This window comes from Clupea harengus, chromosome 19, assembly GCF_900700415.2.
Source record: "Clupea harengus chromosome 19, Ch_v2.0.2, whole genome shotgun sequence".
Taxonomy (NCBI): domain Eukaryota; kingdom Metazoa; phylum Chordata; class Actinopteri; order Clupeiformes; family Clupeidae; genus Clupea; species Clupea harengus.
Window position 1 is genome coordinate 11,146,685 of NC_045170.1, and position 16,368 is coordinate 11,163,052.

Here is a 16,368-nt window from a genome sequence, read left to right on the forward strand (position 1 = left end):
CGGACTGTAAAGGATGGGAATGGAATTGGACTCAAACGGACTTGTGTATGGTGGAGGATGGGTCAAGGGGGAACCTTGAGGGAGCCAAACATGGCCTGTGCTGTCAGATGTTTTTGTTTAGGCTTGGTTTTGAAATTTCAGTTTTTACTAAAAAATCCTTTCAATCATCTTAAACTCATGAGGATTCATGACATCCTTGACCCTACCTACTGCATGAAATACATTACAGAGATTTTATGTGCCAAGACTTTTAATTATGAGAAGTATTTCAGTAATATATCACGTGATATCATGTTATCACTTAGAAAGTACAAAAATAATAAAAAAAACAACAGGCTGATTGAGATCAACTGAAACACACCAGAAGGCCATTTAAGGTGAGCAGGCTTATGCAAATACAAGAGGTTTTTAAACAGACCTAAAGAGGAAACATGAGTGCTTATCTAAAGATATTTACTGAACATATGCTGAAGGTCATTGCAATAAGAAACACAACTTGTGGCTGTTCCGCACAGAATAAGCAGGGTGTGAACTCATGTTGTGTGTGTCTCAGTACAAACATCATGTCAGACTGGTTAAAGAAAAAACGAAGAGCAAGACTTAAGTGTTTATATAAAACAATTTCAAAGTTTTAGTTACATTCTAACCATGCATTCGGATGTGAAACACAGAAAAGACATTACAAAATTCCAAAAGATGGTTTGTAGTGTCCCTGAAGTCAATTTAATGTATCCAAGAAGATCCTTCAAGAGGGGAAGTGCAGTAGAGGGCAGGTGGGTCTTCATTCTCTTCTGCTAATCAGCAGTGCCATTGGTGGGCATGCTGAGCACGGCCCAGTGAGAGGCGATGGAGGTGAGGCCCCCGTGGACGCGACCGCTCAGGAAACGGAGCTCGGCCCTTGGATGAATGGCGTACATGTTGAAGGTTTGTCCAGATGGTTGTCCAGCAATGAGGGAGCGCCCCCTGTTGGTGACGATCATCAGGGTCTGGATGTAGTGAGCGGAGATCTGAACGATGAACTCGTCGTCGAACAGCTCAATCTCATGGACGTCGTTGCCTATGTAGCCCACAACTGGTGACCATGTGAACCCATAACGGAGCTGGATGCTAAAGAATAGGAAACCACAACTTTGGGGAAATGGCTCTGAAGATACAGAAAGCCAGAGCATTTTCTGGTTGTTTGATAATTTATTTTGTGAACGAAAAGCCCGAAGGAGGCACTACATAGCAAACAGCCATGTGTCATTGCTCAGTCGACCGTGACCAAATTATATCATCTAACACTCATCTGACACGACACATATAAAATATAAACACAAACACTCATCTGAATAGATGACAAAAATTCTTGGAATTAAATAATGATCAAACATTCAACATCTAAAACAACACATGTGAAATGTAAAACAGTACAAATTAAAACATAAAAAATATATGGTTTCAAAACATAGACTTCTCAAAAGAAGTGCCAAAATTCTCTGATCGATCATTAATAGGACAATGCCATTTTATTTTTTTTATTTCTAATACAGTAATGACAGATTGTTAACACGGGTGATCTGCCAAGATCCCTGGGTTATTGTGGTCACTCTCATAGAGCTTCACAAGTGCTTTGCCTTACCCTTGGACGTGTCCGTTAGAATAATCCCCTATCTTGACGGCAGTGATGCGGCCCATCCCCGTGATGGTGTAAGAGCTTCCAGACCCTGACCCCACAGCTGGGGAAAAGGAGAAGTACGAGGCTGGAAAAGAGAGAGAACAAATGCCACTTGGTCACCAAGAACATTCCAAAGAGTGGATCAACTTCTTCAGAAACCTCTGTTTCTGTCCCTCTGTGTTTCATCTAATGGACCACAACACAATGTATTTAAACAAATTACATATTCATCACCATTGAAAAGGTGCAATAGATGCAGTTCAGTAGAGCGTGTGTGTGTGTGTGTGTGTGTGTGTGTGTGCACGCTTGTGTGTGTGTGTGTGTGTGTGTGCGCGCAGGGTATGACACTTACATTGAGCACTGGCAGCAGCCAGCAGTGCACTTATGACAAGTAGAAGCCTCATCCTGTGGGATAGAGAGCGTCAGGTTGAACATTTATTTATGTTTTCAACTGTTTATTTACACTATTTACTTGAGAAGTATTAATGTACATCTACTGAAATGAGGAACAAATAGCATTGTTAATATGAGGGAATTACCTTGTACACAGTTCAGGCTGTAATTAAAGGCATAAAATAAATGCATTGTTATGTTACAATGTTGTAATTGTTATTTTTATATTTTTAAAGATTGTTTGCAAAACATGAATGAGGGCAGAAGAACCAAAGCTCATACTGTACCACTGGTAAGTGAAGACAGGGGATGGTGGGCCTGCAGCAGGGTCAGGTCAGCACATGAGAAGCTGGAGACGAGTTCAGTGCTCCGGTTTCGCTCATAACGCTCTCGACTACTGGACATAGTTTTATAGTCTGAGTGCACACTTGGCATTCCAGTTATTTGTTTATGTCTGATATACCTGCCCAGTAGTCCTTCTGAGGATGGAGAGCACCAGGGGCGGACTGGCCATCGGGGATACCGGGGGAATCCCCGGTGGGCCGACGAGGTTGGGATGGTCCAAAACACCGGCCCACTCCCATCACCAATCGGCACTACCTCTTAGACCGTCGGGACCTTCAATTAATTTCCATACTACTCAGAACACGTTAATTTCCTCTATTAACTATAGAAAATCAATATCACTGACTGAAATTTATACTCCTCCTCGCGATCTGTATTCACACTCATGGTGCCTATTTTTCGAAAATGTTCTGAAGTGTCTTCTGAAATGTGTTCTTACGGACTTCAGACATTCAACGTAAGAAACGATCTCCACCTTATTAATGAACACCTGAAAATGGGTTCTTACACAGCCGAAGTGTTCTCAGCTGTGCGGATTGAGGATGAGGATTCTTAAATTAAACGCACCTGGATTTGCATACATGCCCCGCCAGGGCACGCAACCGTAGTGACGTGTGCCGTCAGCCCTTCTAACACGGAGCGGCCCTTGGGGCATCTGGTAGTTTTGAGGATTTGCATTTAAGAAAACTCTGGGCCATTTACGACTGTTATTTCGCTTGACAGTGACAGTGATACAAGGTAGGTTGTGGCGTTGACTTGGCCAATGTTAGCTTGCTTTTCACAGATGAGGTAACGTTCACTACCAACTAGCCTAGCTAACGTTAGGTAGATAAATGTCCAAAATTGAGACCGTTATGATCTGGTAAAATAAACAAGCTGGCGCTGTTGTCATCATCGAGATGATCTAATTTAACATGTTAGCCGTAGTCACTTGTTTACAATCGATGAGCAAGCTATCCATGGTGGTAGTTGTAAAGAGGGCAATCTTATAATTTCTAATAACTTATGTAAAAAAAGTTAACCAGCTAGCTTGTTATGCTAAAATCACCGTGTTACACACAACACTAACATTATAAACAATGTTAATATGTTATCTAGATTAGATAGTGAGGTCATAATAACACATGAGTATACTGATATTGTTTTTTATTATCATGTGACTATAATGCACCCGGGCCAGCAGAGTTAGTTTAGGTTCTGTTACTTAACTTATTGTTTTGTTATGCACATTCAACACCCCTACACACACACACACACACAATCACACACCCAGCATGCAACACTACTGATACCACTGATGTTCACACCCCATCGTATGTTCTATTCTGTTCATTTCTACAATATAGTTCATACTAATTCTACCCTCTGATTCCAGTTTCTTTATTGTGTGGATATTCATTCCTTAATGTTCTGTAGTTATACGTATAACCATCTGATACTAGCCCAGAGTTAAGCCTATTCATCTAGCAAACTATACCTACCTTGGAGTGTTACAATAGCCAGTATCATTTTATTCCATGTGTCCACCCAGGCAAATTGGTGGATCCAAATGTTATTAAAAAAAAAACATATATGATGTCATTTCTTTGTAATCATCCAAAATAATGTTAAGTGTATGGGTATTTTTCCAAGTTGGTTGATACGTGCGATGCATTGAATGGGCAACGCGCCGTGTATTGAGTGGGCAGCGCGCCGTGTACTGAGTGGGCCGCGCGCCGTGTATTGAGTGGGCCGGTCTGACAGTAACTCCCGGGCCACTTTTTTCCCCCAGTCCGCCCCTGGAGAGCACCCACTGGTTTGACTAGTTTCAAAACACGCACTGAAGGAACAAGGAAGAGAACAGAGATGGAATAATGCCTTATATTTCCTTCTTGTTTTATCATAACATTGTTGTTGGATGCGTTGCTGTTGTCTGTTGCCAAACAATCACCCAGAAGAACCTGAAAATACTTCAGATTATGAAAGTGTGTGTCTGTGTCTGTGTGTGTGTGTCTCTGTGTGTGTGTGTCTGTGTGAATGTATGTGTGTGTGTATGTCTGTGTGTCTGTGTGTCCGTGTGTCTTTGTGTGTGAGGATTAGCCTAGATCGTAATGTCAGGTGTGGTTATCAACAAAATAAGAAACAAAAGAGACACACAGATAACAGAGAGTTATGCAGTGCCAAGACTTTTAATTATGATTAGCATTTCAGGACTTTATCACAGAACAATCTGTGTTGATTTAATTTCAGTAAGAGTTATGCAGTTCTGAGCGTGGTAGAGGAGTGTTTTGAAGGAACATTGATATCATATCACAGAGAAAGTTGCAATTCCCAAACAAAAATAATACAATCAAAAACCAACAGGCTGATTGAGAGCCAAGGTCAACAGAAATACACCATAAGGACATGAAGTTTAACCATTTCATTGCCAACCCATTCACAGAAGCTATTTTGGTGTTCATTTTAGCATCTCACAGCCTTGACAAGGGGAGCAGAGGATGTTAAACAGGCTCACAGAGGGAACATGAGTTTCTATTTAAAGGTATTTACTGAAGATATGCTGATGTTCATTGCAACAAGAAACACAACTTGTGGCTGTTCGGCACAGAATAAGCATGGTGTTATCTCACCTCACCCAAGGCAGACAGACTCATGGTCTCAATACACACATCATGTCCGACTAGTGGAAGAAAAAAGCGAAGAGCAAGACTAAAGTGTTAACACAGAACAATTTCAAAGTTTTAGCTACTTTCTAACCATGCATTTGGATGTGAAACACAGAAAAACTCCTGATGACAGAAGAGTGCCAGATATTTCAAAATTCCAAAAGACGGCCAGGTGATTTGTAGCGTCCCTGAGATCAATTTAATTTATCCAAGAAAATCCTTCAAGAGGGGAAGTGCAGTGGAGGGCAGGTGGGTCTTCATTCTCTTCTGCTAATCAGCAGTGCCATTGGTGGGCATGCTGAGCACGGCCCAGTGAGAGGCGATGGAGGAGATGATCCCGTGTTGGTGGCGACCGCTCAGGAAACGGAGCTCGGCCCTTGGATGGCTGGCGTACATGTTGAAGGTGTGTCCAACTGGTTGCCCAGCAATGAGGGAGCGCCCCCTGTTGGTGACGATCATCAGGCTGTAGATCCAGTGAGAGTGCTTGCCGGAGATCTGAACGATGAACTCGTCGTCGAACAGCTCAATCTCATTGACGTTGCCGCGCTGGTTCCCCGCAACTGGTGACCATGTGAACCCATAACGGAGCTGGATACTAAAGAATAGGAAAACACAACGTTGGGGAAATGGAACTGACAATACAGAAAGTCAGAGAATTATCTGGTTGTTTGATAATTTCTTTTTGAACGAAAAGGCCCAAGAAGGCACTACGTAGCAAAAAGGCATGTGACAGGATATTTATCTGTCATTGCTCAGTCGTTCATGACCAAGTTCTACAATCTAACACTCATCTGACACAATACATTTACTATGTAAATACAAACACTCATCTGAATAGTTGACAGAAATTCTTGAAATTAAATAATTACCAAAAATTCAACACATGTGAAATGTAAAATAGTACAAATTAGAACATAAAAAAATATGTGGTTTCAAAATATGTAGACTGCTTAAATGGGTCATCTGCCAAGATTCCTTGGTTATGTGTATCATTCTCATAGATCTTGACAAGTGCTTTGCCTTACCCAGAGATGACACTATTAGAATGCTCCCATGTTCTGACCGCGGTGATGCGGCCCATCCCTGTGATGGTGTAAGCGGCTCCAGCCCCTGACCCCACGGCTGGGGAAAAGGAGAAGTACGAGGCTGGGAAAGAGAGAGAACAATTGCCACTTGGTCACCAAGAACATTCCAATGAGTGGATCAACTTCCTCAGAACACATCACCTCCGTTTCTGTTCCTCTGTATTTCATCTAATGGACCACAAGAGAGTGTGTGTGTGTGATTGTGTGTGTGTGTGTGCGTGTGCGTGTGCGTGTGCGTGTGCGTGTGCGTGTGTGCAGTGCAAGGTGTGACACTTACATTGAGCACTGGCAGCAGCCAGTAGGACACTGAGGAAAAGAATAACCTGCATCCTGGGGGACAGAGAGCGCCAAAATGAACTAATTGAATTAAAGTAATTCATTAATGAATTCTTTATGCATAATTTATGCACACCATTTACTTGAGAATTATGAATATACATTGACTGAAATGAGAAACAAATAGCATCGCTAATATGAGGGAATTACCTTGTTGACCTTGTACAGAGTCCAGGCTGTATTAAAAGGCATAAAATAAATGCATTATTTTACAACAGTACATTATAAACACACATGCAAACATTGCATGAGATTATCATATTATTAATATAATGCAAATAGTAATCGTTATTTTCATATTTTGTTTGCAAAACATGAATGAGGGCAGAAGAACCAAAGCTCATACTGTACCACTGGTAAGTGAAGACAGGGGATGGTGGGCCTGCAGCAGGGTCAGGTCAGCGCATGAGAAGCTGGAGACCAGTTCAGTGCTCCGGTTTCACTCACAATGCTCTCAGCCACCAGTGGACAAAGTTTTATAGTCTGAGTGCACACTTGGCATTCCAGTAATTTTTTTATGTTGCATATTTGCCCAGTAGTCCTTCTGAGGAGGGGTCATTTCCAGTACTTGGGCACAAGACAACCCACTGGTTTGACAGTTCCAAGAACAAGGAAGAGAACAGAGATGGACAAATCTCTTATCTTGTTTTAACTACCCACAGCAGTGTACAACTTCCCTCTTGATTAAGATAACACAACTCAGCAGATGGAAACACACGCAGACTCGCATTTCAAATGCACCTAGAATATGCAACGATGTTGGATAGAAACCCAGCTTACTGGACTGTGTGTGTAAGGGAGCATGTGTGTGTTTGGATGCTTCCTGGTGTCACTGATGCATCTGTTCACAGTCTTGACTTTATAATGCAAAAGTAAAAAGGGTGACACAGTCCGCATAAAAAAAAAATTGGTCCTGACCAGATAGTAGCCTTAAGCCGACATATAGCATCATAGGGATTATTTTATGTTGAAGAATCTCCCAAATAACTACTAATTTGCCATAATTTTGCATTAATATATTTTTTCACCTTTCTCATAGTTGCAAAAGGTCCAGCACCAGTAACTGTGATGATATCTGCGCCTACGTCAGCAAGCTCTTTTAAGGAGACTAACATTCCTGTGAATTACTGCCAATGTGCAGGAAGAGACAACATTTCCTCATCAGAAGCAATTCAATGTCTCTATTTTGCTAAATGTTCAACCATTGTCAGAAAGTGTTACCAGGGGATATATTTAGCACTGATCATTTCCATTAGGAAACATAAATGTGAGATGGAATAGCATGATTTACCAGCACCACACATGTGAAACCCTGAGACCTTTGACTGACTGTAATATGGACCGAGAGGATCATCATGATGCAAACACAAAAATATAGAGAAAAATGAAATTCACTATGTACTATTTGCAATGTGCTATTGTTAGTAGCCTATGGTCAGTACAAGACTGTTTTACCCACACAAGAACATCCTAGAAGTAGACCTTTCACTTTAAATCCAATATTGCATTTCTTCTTTGTTGTTGATTACTTTTTTAGAGATTCATTTTCATTTCAGAATAAAGACAAACAAATATTCAAGAGAAATCCCTTAAGAGAGGCATATTTTCCCAGACTTGCAGAATTCCACAGGTTTATGCGAATACAAGTTAGAGGAGTTTTACTCACATGGGCAATATGACTGCTCATTTCAAGAAATGTGAAATCTGACATACTTTATGCACAGACGTTTGGCACAGACTGAGCATCTCAACTCCTCCAGGACAGACAGACTTATGGAAGGATACTCTGAACCAATGCATACATCAGGTTCGATTGATGACATAAAAAGCGGACACCAAGACTAAGTGTTTACACAGAACAATTTCTATAGTTGGACTACACTGTAACCATGCATTTGGTTGTGAAACACTGAATAACTATGATAACAGAGGTTTGTCAGACATTTCAAACATCGTGAAGATGGTCAGAGGGGTTGTAGTAAGAAGTTTAAAATTGTATACATTTCAAAGACAAATTAAATCTGTCAAAGAAGATCCTTTAAGGCAGGAGTGCAGTTGAGGGCATGTATGGAGAGAGTGGTTACGACTGTGCTGTTCTTCATTCTCTTCTGTTAACCAGTGGTGCTGTTGGTGGGCTGGTCGATCACTGCCCACTGTGAAGGTGTTGCACTTACGTCCAGCCCAGGCAGCGGCCAGGAGGACGGTGAAGAGAAAAAGTGCCCTCATCCTATGGGACAGAGAGGGTCAGATCACAACTGTCCTTCAGATTAGTACATCACTGTGAAGTGACCCTTCATCAGGAAGTCTCCCTGACATGTGTGTTGACTTTGTATTGATTGCAGGTGTGGTTTTGCTTAGATTGAGATTTGCATATGTGGTATTAACCAATCATGACTGAAATGAGATACAGATAGTATATGTAATGTGAAATAATTACCTTGTTGACTTGCAAAGTGTTGGCTGTTGTTAAAGAAATACAAATAAATGTAACCTGTCTAGGTTCACCCTTCCACTACTTGTGGTTTCCCATAAACGGGTTCCCCCCACCAGAGAGTCAATTTAAGGACTAGACAGAGGCTGATGTATAAAAATATAGGAATAGGTTTATTAATAAAACTATTTTCTCGGCTCTAGGCAGCAAGTTAATATAAACAGACCAAGTCACTCACAGGCACCCCGTACACTGGAAAACACAGGAAATCAATGAACCAAACAACATAGAAGATGGGACTGAGACGCTTCTTAGATAAGGTCACTATCCGGGCTGTGGGTAGAGGGTTTAGGGCCAACCACGACTAGGCAGTGGCTAGAGGTGTAGGTCAGGGACTGGCCAAAAGGGAGGGGGGGGGGTGGGTCTGATGGGGGAGTCAGCGTCACCTAACGGACGAACAATTAAGGTGTCTTAGCACGCTATGGTGATACACCCCACTATAGGGCACACTACTGGAACAAGTAAGATGTCTTAGCACAACCTGGTGATACACCCCACAATGGGCACTCTGACGCTGAGCACATTAAATGGAGGGGAAGGGGGGGGGGTTCAAGAAGGGCCAGGCCTTTACGCTACAACCAGCGAACAGTGCCTCTGACACAGAGAGAATGGGACAGTACGGCCTTATAATAGCAGAGGCAACACAGTTTGCACATTGAAACAAAATAGGGACCTTGGGGTACTCTGTGACGCATTCAGTAGCTTTTTTGGCGTAGGGGAAAAACAGTGATTGAACGCGCTGCACCAGAACGGACTTAAGCGAGGCCGGAAAAAGGTTCCCGAGTCCAGTGTGGAAGTGGAGGATAAAGAGCTGGACAGTTGCCTGCCGTTGCGCAGGTAGACGTGACTGCACGGGAAAACTCCGTGAAGGAAGCAAACAACCTGCTTGTGAAGGCTAACAATCACAGGGCGAATGTGAGTAGCAACATGGACACCCAAACAATTCCCTCAGCAAGGCGATCCCGGTGATCCCCGCAGGTGCCATATTAAAAGGTTCACGTCAGGTGCGCTACACAGCTGAGAGGGGCGGTTCTGCCGCAGGAGATCTGGGAGATGCAGTCTTTCTCTTAAGCAGCACGGCCACATAAATATGCATAAAAAGGCATAACACGTGTCTATTGTTTGGCAAGGACTATGGCACAAGATAACCTGAACAGCCATCACTGGTTTTACTGGTCCCTGATTCAGATCAAGAGCACAGAGCGATGGAGAACATGCAGCAAACATCATGTGCACCATAAGGAGCTGGGCTTGTGATTGAGTGATGTCGATGTATTTCTTTTAATATTCATTTTTCTATATTTTACATTAAAGTACAAAAGTAGACATTATCCCTTTTCAAGCCGCTTCATTTGCTGCTTTCAATGGACATGAAAAATAATCTATTCAAGACACTTGTTGCCAGTGGTTTTTATCTCATGTGATTTCTATAGATTTCTATGCATATTTTTCTGGTATCTTCATATTAAATTCCTCTGTTGGTGTTGTATCTATCTATTTTGCCTACAGGATATCAGTCATGCCAGTAATGTGAACACTCTGCACTAGACACTGGTATAGTAGGGTTTATATTTATTATTAATAAACAATTCAAAGATGGCTCAAATTACTACTTATATGACATAACATTGCATTTAGACAAACATAGTGCATAAATACAACTCCATGTTACCAGTATGAATATTTATGAAGTAGCAAATGTCAGCCAGCCAGTTGCAATTGATCGTAAAGTATTTGATTCACATTCCACTTTCGATTCAGTATCTGGTAAACTCAGATGAACACAGAAATGTAACACTCCACTGTGGGCCAAATTAATGAAACTTTCAAATCTTTTTTCACTAAACTTTACTCAAGCGACCATCACCCTTCAAAAGATGATCTTTTTGACTTCTTTAGAAACCTAAATCTCCCTACTCTGTCTGTAGAAGATGCTGCCCAGCTTGACGAACCTATCTCACTTACAGAATTACACGAGGCATTAAAAAATATGAAAAAGCAACGCTCACCAGGGATTGATGGATTACCGGCCAAGCTTTATTCCGCTTTTTGGGATATCCTAGGCCCATTTTGGCTCAAAGCTATGCATTTTGCCATAGAACAGGGTTTTTTCCACAAAGACCTTAACACTGCACTTATATCAGTAATCCCCAAATCAGACAAAGATCCTTTGGAATGTGCAAGCTATCGTCCAATATCACTTATTAATGTAGACCTGAAAATGTATGCCCGTGTCTTAGCCCATAGACTGGAATCTGTCCTGCAAGACCTAATACATCCCGACCAAACAGGATTCATGAAGGGTCGCATGGCGGCAGATAACATAAGGCGTTTGTTGCACATTTTAAGTGAGACACAGAAGTCTACCTCCCCCTGCGGCCTCCTCTTCCTTGACGCCGAAAAAGCCTTTGATAGGCTCGAATGGCAATACTTATGGCATGTTCTTCAGAAATTCAACTTTGGTCCTAAATTCATAAACAAGCGTGATGAAGATGGCATTCCTGTGGACATTGGCCAGTGTGCAGGAAAAGAAAACTTTTCCTCATCAGAAGCAGTCTTCATATTTATAGCAACAGTAAGGAGTTTTGCCCTAAAACTAGTGAACCAATTACCAAAATGCTTTGCAATAACGGCAAAGTTGGCATTGAAAAAACCTTGCTGCTATGGTAACTGGTGTCTTTGGCGATATAGTGAAAGCTTCTCTGACATTTCTACATAGTGGTTGGTCTCTGATTGTTGGTTTTTGTCTACAGCCACGACAAGATGGCCGAAGCCAAAAGGTATTAGCATCCATATGGCCCTACCTGTTCATAGGTTTGTTCTAAGCTAGACATCCCCTTTTGACCTCCAGACACACCCATTCCCTCCCCTACACACATACGTACTTTAATTCTACAGTATAAATGTATGTACATCTCTGTAATGTTTGAGAAGAAGAAGCAAGAAGACCAACCCCGTGAGCAGCAGACGTGCCTCGTGCATGCTTGTGTTGTGTCGCAGTGACCGTGGCTAGTGGATGAATAAAACACATTCTTTCGCTAAGCCGAACTACAAGTCTGTTATTCCTGAACAAGCTAACTTGAACCAAGCGTGGGCCTTCGACGATTTTGCCGGAGAACAGCGCAATCTTTCACTATCCTATCAGCATCACACTTAGATTCCCTGTGAACCTTGGCCATTTATATGATGGACACAGCACTTTTCTTGAGATGTCGCTAGATTTAGTCCATCAACTCTAATTCAACAATGTTTTTCCTTTCTCTTGTGTTTTTTTCACTGAAATATGTTAGATTAAACGTGTTAAATGTGTAATGGAGTGAAAGATAATTATCTGCATTTGGCACCGATCATTTCCATTAGGAAAGATAAATGTGAGATGGAATAGCATGATTTACTTGCACCACACTTATGAAACCCTGAGACCTTTGACTGACTATACTATGGACCGAGAGGATCATCTATATGATGCAAACAAAATAACAGCATTTATTTCATGTCGGCACAGAACAGATGGTGTCTTCATTGAGCCCAGCTTGTCTCTTTTGAACATGTCTCCGGTGGTTTTTTACTTTCTCTCAAGGGTGTTTGGTACAGTCAACAATATTCATTTAAATATTTTATGCATTTACCATACCTGAATCCAAAATCCATTTAAAATGTAACATTCTGCCTGTGGCATATCTGGTTTATCTTTAGAGAAGGCAAGTTTTTGGCTTTGGTTAAGGAGGCGGGACAAGGCATGGGGAGCGAGCAACTCCTGAGAAAGGCTAGCTGCGGGGGTGACTGGGAGACGTCCCTGTTCACTGCCCCGCCACCAGGAGATGTTCCGGGATAAGGGGCGAAACATCTGTGAAAGGTGGTCCCCGGCTGATGACCCCGCAGCTAGCCCAAAGGGCACCGGTGCAGGTGCGGCAGGCCTAGAGCCTAGCAGGTTTTACCACCTACCTGTTCACACTAATTGCAATTCTGGAGACAGTGACTACTGTGAATAGGGCAGTTGGAGTCCAGGGAAGACTGGAGGGCAACCAGGAAAGACTGGTGACGGCAGGATAGACTGCACCGGGGGTGGCGGGCTAGTAACCCTACCCACCAGTTTTCCAAGCGGAAACACCCAAAAACTACTACGAAGACAACAAAGAAAAAACAGCCCGAGGGCCCTCCGAGAGGCGGGATGGAAGAAGGGCCCACCAGGACGGATACACCGGTAACGAATGCAAGGACAACGACCAATGATGTGAGGACTCTTAGGAAGTGCGGGTGCGGATGGGAGAAGGTAACAACACTCAGGGGGCTGCACATCCACATGGGGAAGATGAAGTGTGCAGGCAGGAGCCAGAAGCAAACTTGCGCTGCTCAGGCAGGTCAGACAAGTGGGATCCAAGGCCGGGTAAAAAACCACAGTGCCATCGGGCCCAATGTTGCAGAGGCAGGAGAGAAGGAGACGAGGGATGTGGATGACCCCCAGGAGGTGACCCCTGAACCACCCCCGAGCAACCCAAGGACCGAGTCAAGCCAAAAGGCCAAAAGTCTGAACGAGCCGAGAAGGAAGATCAAATGGCCAAAGGCCAGCGAGACGGTGGAGTGGAAGAGGCTGGATGAGTCACTCAGTGATCTGCTGCAGAAGGCACTGCGTGGCACAGTGGAGGCCAAGCTTAACCTGTTTGGAGAGATTCTCTACGAGGAGTGTAGCGGCAGGTATGGCAAGGTGACGGGCAGGAAAGCAGCCGAAAAATCTAAGGGAAGAAGGGAAAAGGAGATTGACGACCTAGTAGCAGGCAGAAGACAGCTTCGCAGACGCTGGAGGAAAGCAGAGGAATCAGAAAGAGAGGGTCTGAAAGCCCTTTGGGATGACATCAGAAGGAGGCTGGCCAACCTGAGGAGGGCAGAGCGCATCAGGCGGCGAAGGAAGAGGAAGGAAAAGGAGAGGGCAAACTTCTTTAAGAACCCCTTTCGCTTTGCACGAGGACTCCTTGAGGAGAAGACCAGTGGATCGCTTGAGATCTCCAAGGAAGATCTGGAGGATCACATCCATGGTCAATATAGCGATCCCGCAAGGAATGAGCCCCTGGGCCCACCAGGCTATGTGCCAAAGCCGGGAGAACCATCAGTGCTTTTTGATGCTTCACCACCCAAGCTCTGTGAGATCAAGCGGGTAGTTTGGCGGGCAAGATCGGCATCTGCTCCAGGGCCAAATGGGATACCATACAAGCTGTATAAAAACTGCCCAAGTGTGCTGAAGCTTCTATGGACCCTGATGAAAACAGCTTGGACCAAGCAGACCATTCCATCACAGTGGCAGAGGGCAGTGGCAGTTTTCATCCCTAAAGAACAGAACTCCAAGACCATCGAACAGTTCAGGAGCATAGCCCTGCTGAATGTTGAGGGGAAGATCTTCTTCTCAGTCATGGCAAGAAGAATGACTTCCTACCTGATGGAGAATGGCTATATTGACACCAGCTGCCAGAAGGCCGGGATTCCAGGTTTCCCGGGGTGTGTGGAACATGCCACCATGATCTGGGAGCAGATCCAGATTGCCAAGAGGGAGAAGAAAGACCTGCATGTGGTTTGGCTAGATTTAGCCAACGCATATGGGTCAGTGCCACACAACCTCATAGCATTTGCCCTGGACTTCTTTTACATCCCACAGAGCATCAGGGCCATGGTGATGAGCTACTTCCAGGACTTGCACATGTGCTTCATGTTGCCAAATTCCACCACCATCTGGCAACAGCTGGAAGTGGGGATCGCGATGGGATGCTCCATCTCCCCCATCCTCTTCATCACAGCTTTTGAAGTGATCTTGATTGGAGCAAGACAGGTGGTGGGAGGAGCCCGTCTGCCTACTGGACGGAAGCTCCCCCCACTAAGGAGTTACATGGATGACATCACATGCTTGCTCCAAACTGCTCCATGCACGTCCAGGCTCATGAAGAGGCTGGATGAGTTGATCACTTGGGCCAGGATGAAGTTCAAAGCAAAAAAGTCAAGGAGCCTTTCCTTGCGGAAAGGGGTGCTGAATGACAGGGTCACCTTTATAATCGGCGGAGAAAACATCCCACGCATTGCAGACCAGCCCATCCGAAGTCTTGGGAGGCAATATACAGCCAGCCTCTCAGACAAGGAAATAGGAAAGACCACCTTGCAGCAGCTCTCAGCAGGCCTGGCCAAAATCGACTCAAGCCAGTTACCTGGAAAGTACAAGGTGTGGTGTTTCAATTTCACACTGTACCCAAGGGTAATGTGGCCGCTGAAGCTGTGCGAAGTCACCTCGTCAGCCGTGAGCAAGATGGATGCAAAGACCAGCTCGTTCATCCGCAAATGGCTAGGGCTCCCAAGGGGCCACTCATCGGCCAGCCTGTATGGAAAGAACACACTTCAGCTTCCCCTGAAATCTATCACCATAGGTTACAGGCAGGAGAAGGCAAGGCTGGTGATGGAGCTGAGGGAATCTACAGATGAGACAGTGAGGGACATGGAAGCCCGGGTGTTGACTGGGAGGAAGTGGAGGGCCGAGGAGGAGGTGCAGAAGGCAGTGGGCAGGCTGCAGCACCAGGAGATGGTGGGCAGAGTCCAGACGGGGCGCGCTGGCCTTGGGTGGGGAGATCCGCCTATTCTGTGGTCCAGAGCTAGCAGGAAGGAGAGGAAGGATCTTGTTGTCTCGGAGGTGACAAAGATGGCAGAGGAAGAGTACAGGGTCAAGGCAGTGGCGCAGGGGCAGCAGGGACGCTGGACGACGTGGGAGGGGGTTGCGGGTCGGGTGGTGAGCTGGGCAGACTTCTGGAAACTGCCACAGGCTCGACTCAGTTTCCTCATCAGGGCAACCTACGACACTCTGCCCTCCCCCCGAAACCTCCAACAGTGGCTGGGCACGGAGCAGGCCTGTGACCTCTGTGGGACCATCAATGCTTCCCTACAACACACTCTGTCAGGTTGCAAGACCGCGCTATCCCAGGGCAGGTATGGATGGCGGCACGATCAGGTGCTGAGGAAACTGGCAGAGGTAGTGGAGAGGAAAAGGCAAGAGGCAAGCGCTGGGAGGCAGCCGGGGAGCCAGCAGAGGACCCATTTCCTTAGGGAAGGGGAAAAGGGGGACACTGTCAGAAGGAGACCAGCATCCACCCTTTTGTTGCCAGGAGTGGAATGGAGAATGGAGGTGGACTTGGGCAGGCAGCTCCACTTCCCAGGGGAGATCTGCAGCACCACACTGAGGCCAGATGTGGTGCTGTGGGCCAGGACGGAGAGATCTGCGCTGCTTGTGGAGCTGACGGTGCCATGGGAGGAGGGGATGGAGGGAGCCCACGAAAGGAAGAGGGCAAAGTACCTGGTTGCGGAGTGCAGGGAGAGCGGTTGGAGTACACGACTCCAGTGGAGGTTGGCACGAGGGGGTTTGTGGGAAGCTCAACGACTCGCCTACTT

The 16,368-nt window shown here is 44.9% G+C and overlaps 2 protein-coding genes across 2 annotated transcripts; both read right to left on the reverse strand.

Moving 5' to 3' along the window:
• Positions 1–716: 716 nt before the first annotated feature.
• On the reverse strand, positions 717–2,455 carry LOC105909006 (zymogen granule membrane protein 16-like). Its single transcript, XM_031586677.1, has 3 exons — positions 2,338–2,455; positions 1,622–1,742; positions 717–1,107 (listed from the first exon to the last, which is right to left on the reverse strand). Exons 1-3 carry the CDS (start codon positions 2,453–2,455, stop codon positions 795–797), a joined length of 552 nt encoding a protein of 183 aa, XP_031442537.1. The 3' UTR covers positions 717–794.
• A 2,089-nt stretch (positions 2,456–4,544) lies between these two features.
• Positions 4,545–6,632, reverse strand: LOC116225001 (zymogen granule membrane protein 16-like). The gene is made up of 4 exons (XM_031586264.2): positions 6,612–6,632; positions 6,403–6,455; positions 6,066–6,186; positions 4,545–5,635 (listed from the first exon to the last, which is right to left on the reverse strand). The coding sequence occupies exons 2-4, from the start codon at positions 6,452–6,454 to the stop codon at positions 5,311–5,313; spliced, it is 498 nt and encodes a 165-aa protein (XP_031442124.1). The 5' UTR covers position 6,455; positions 6,612–6,632; the 3' UTR covers positions 4,545–5,310.
• Between the last annotated feature and the right edge of the window lie 9,736 nt (positions 6,633–16,368).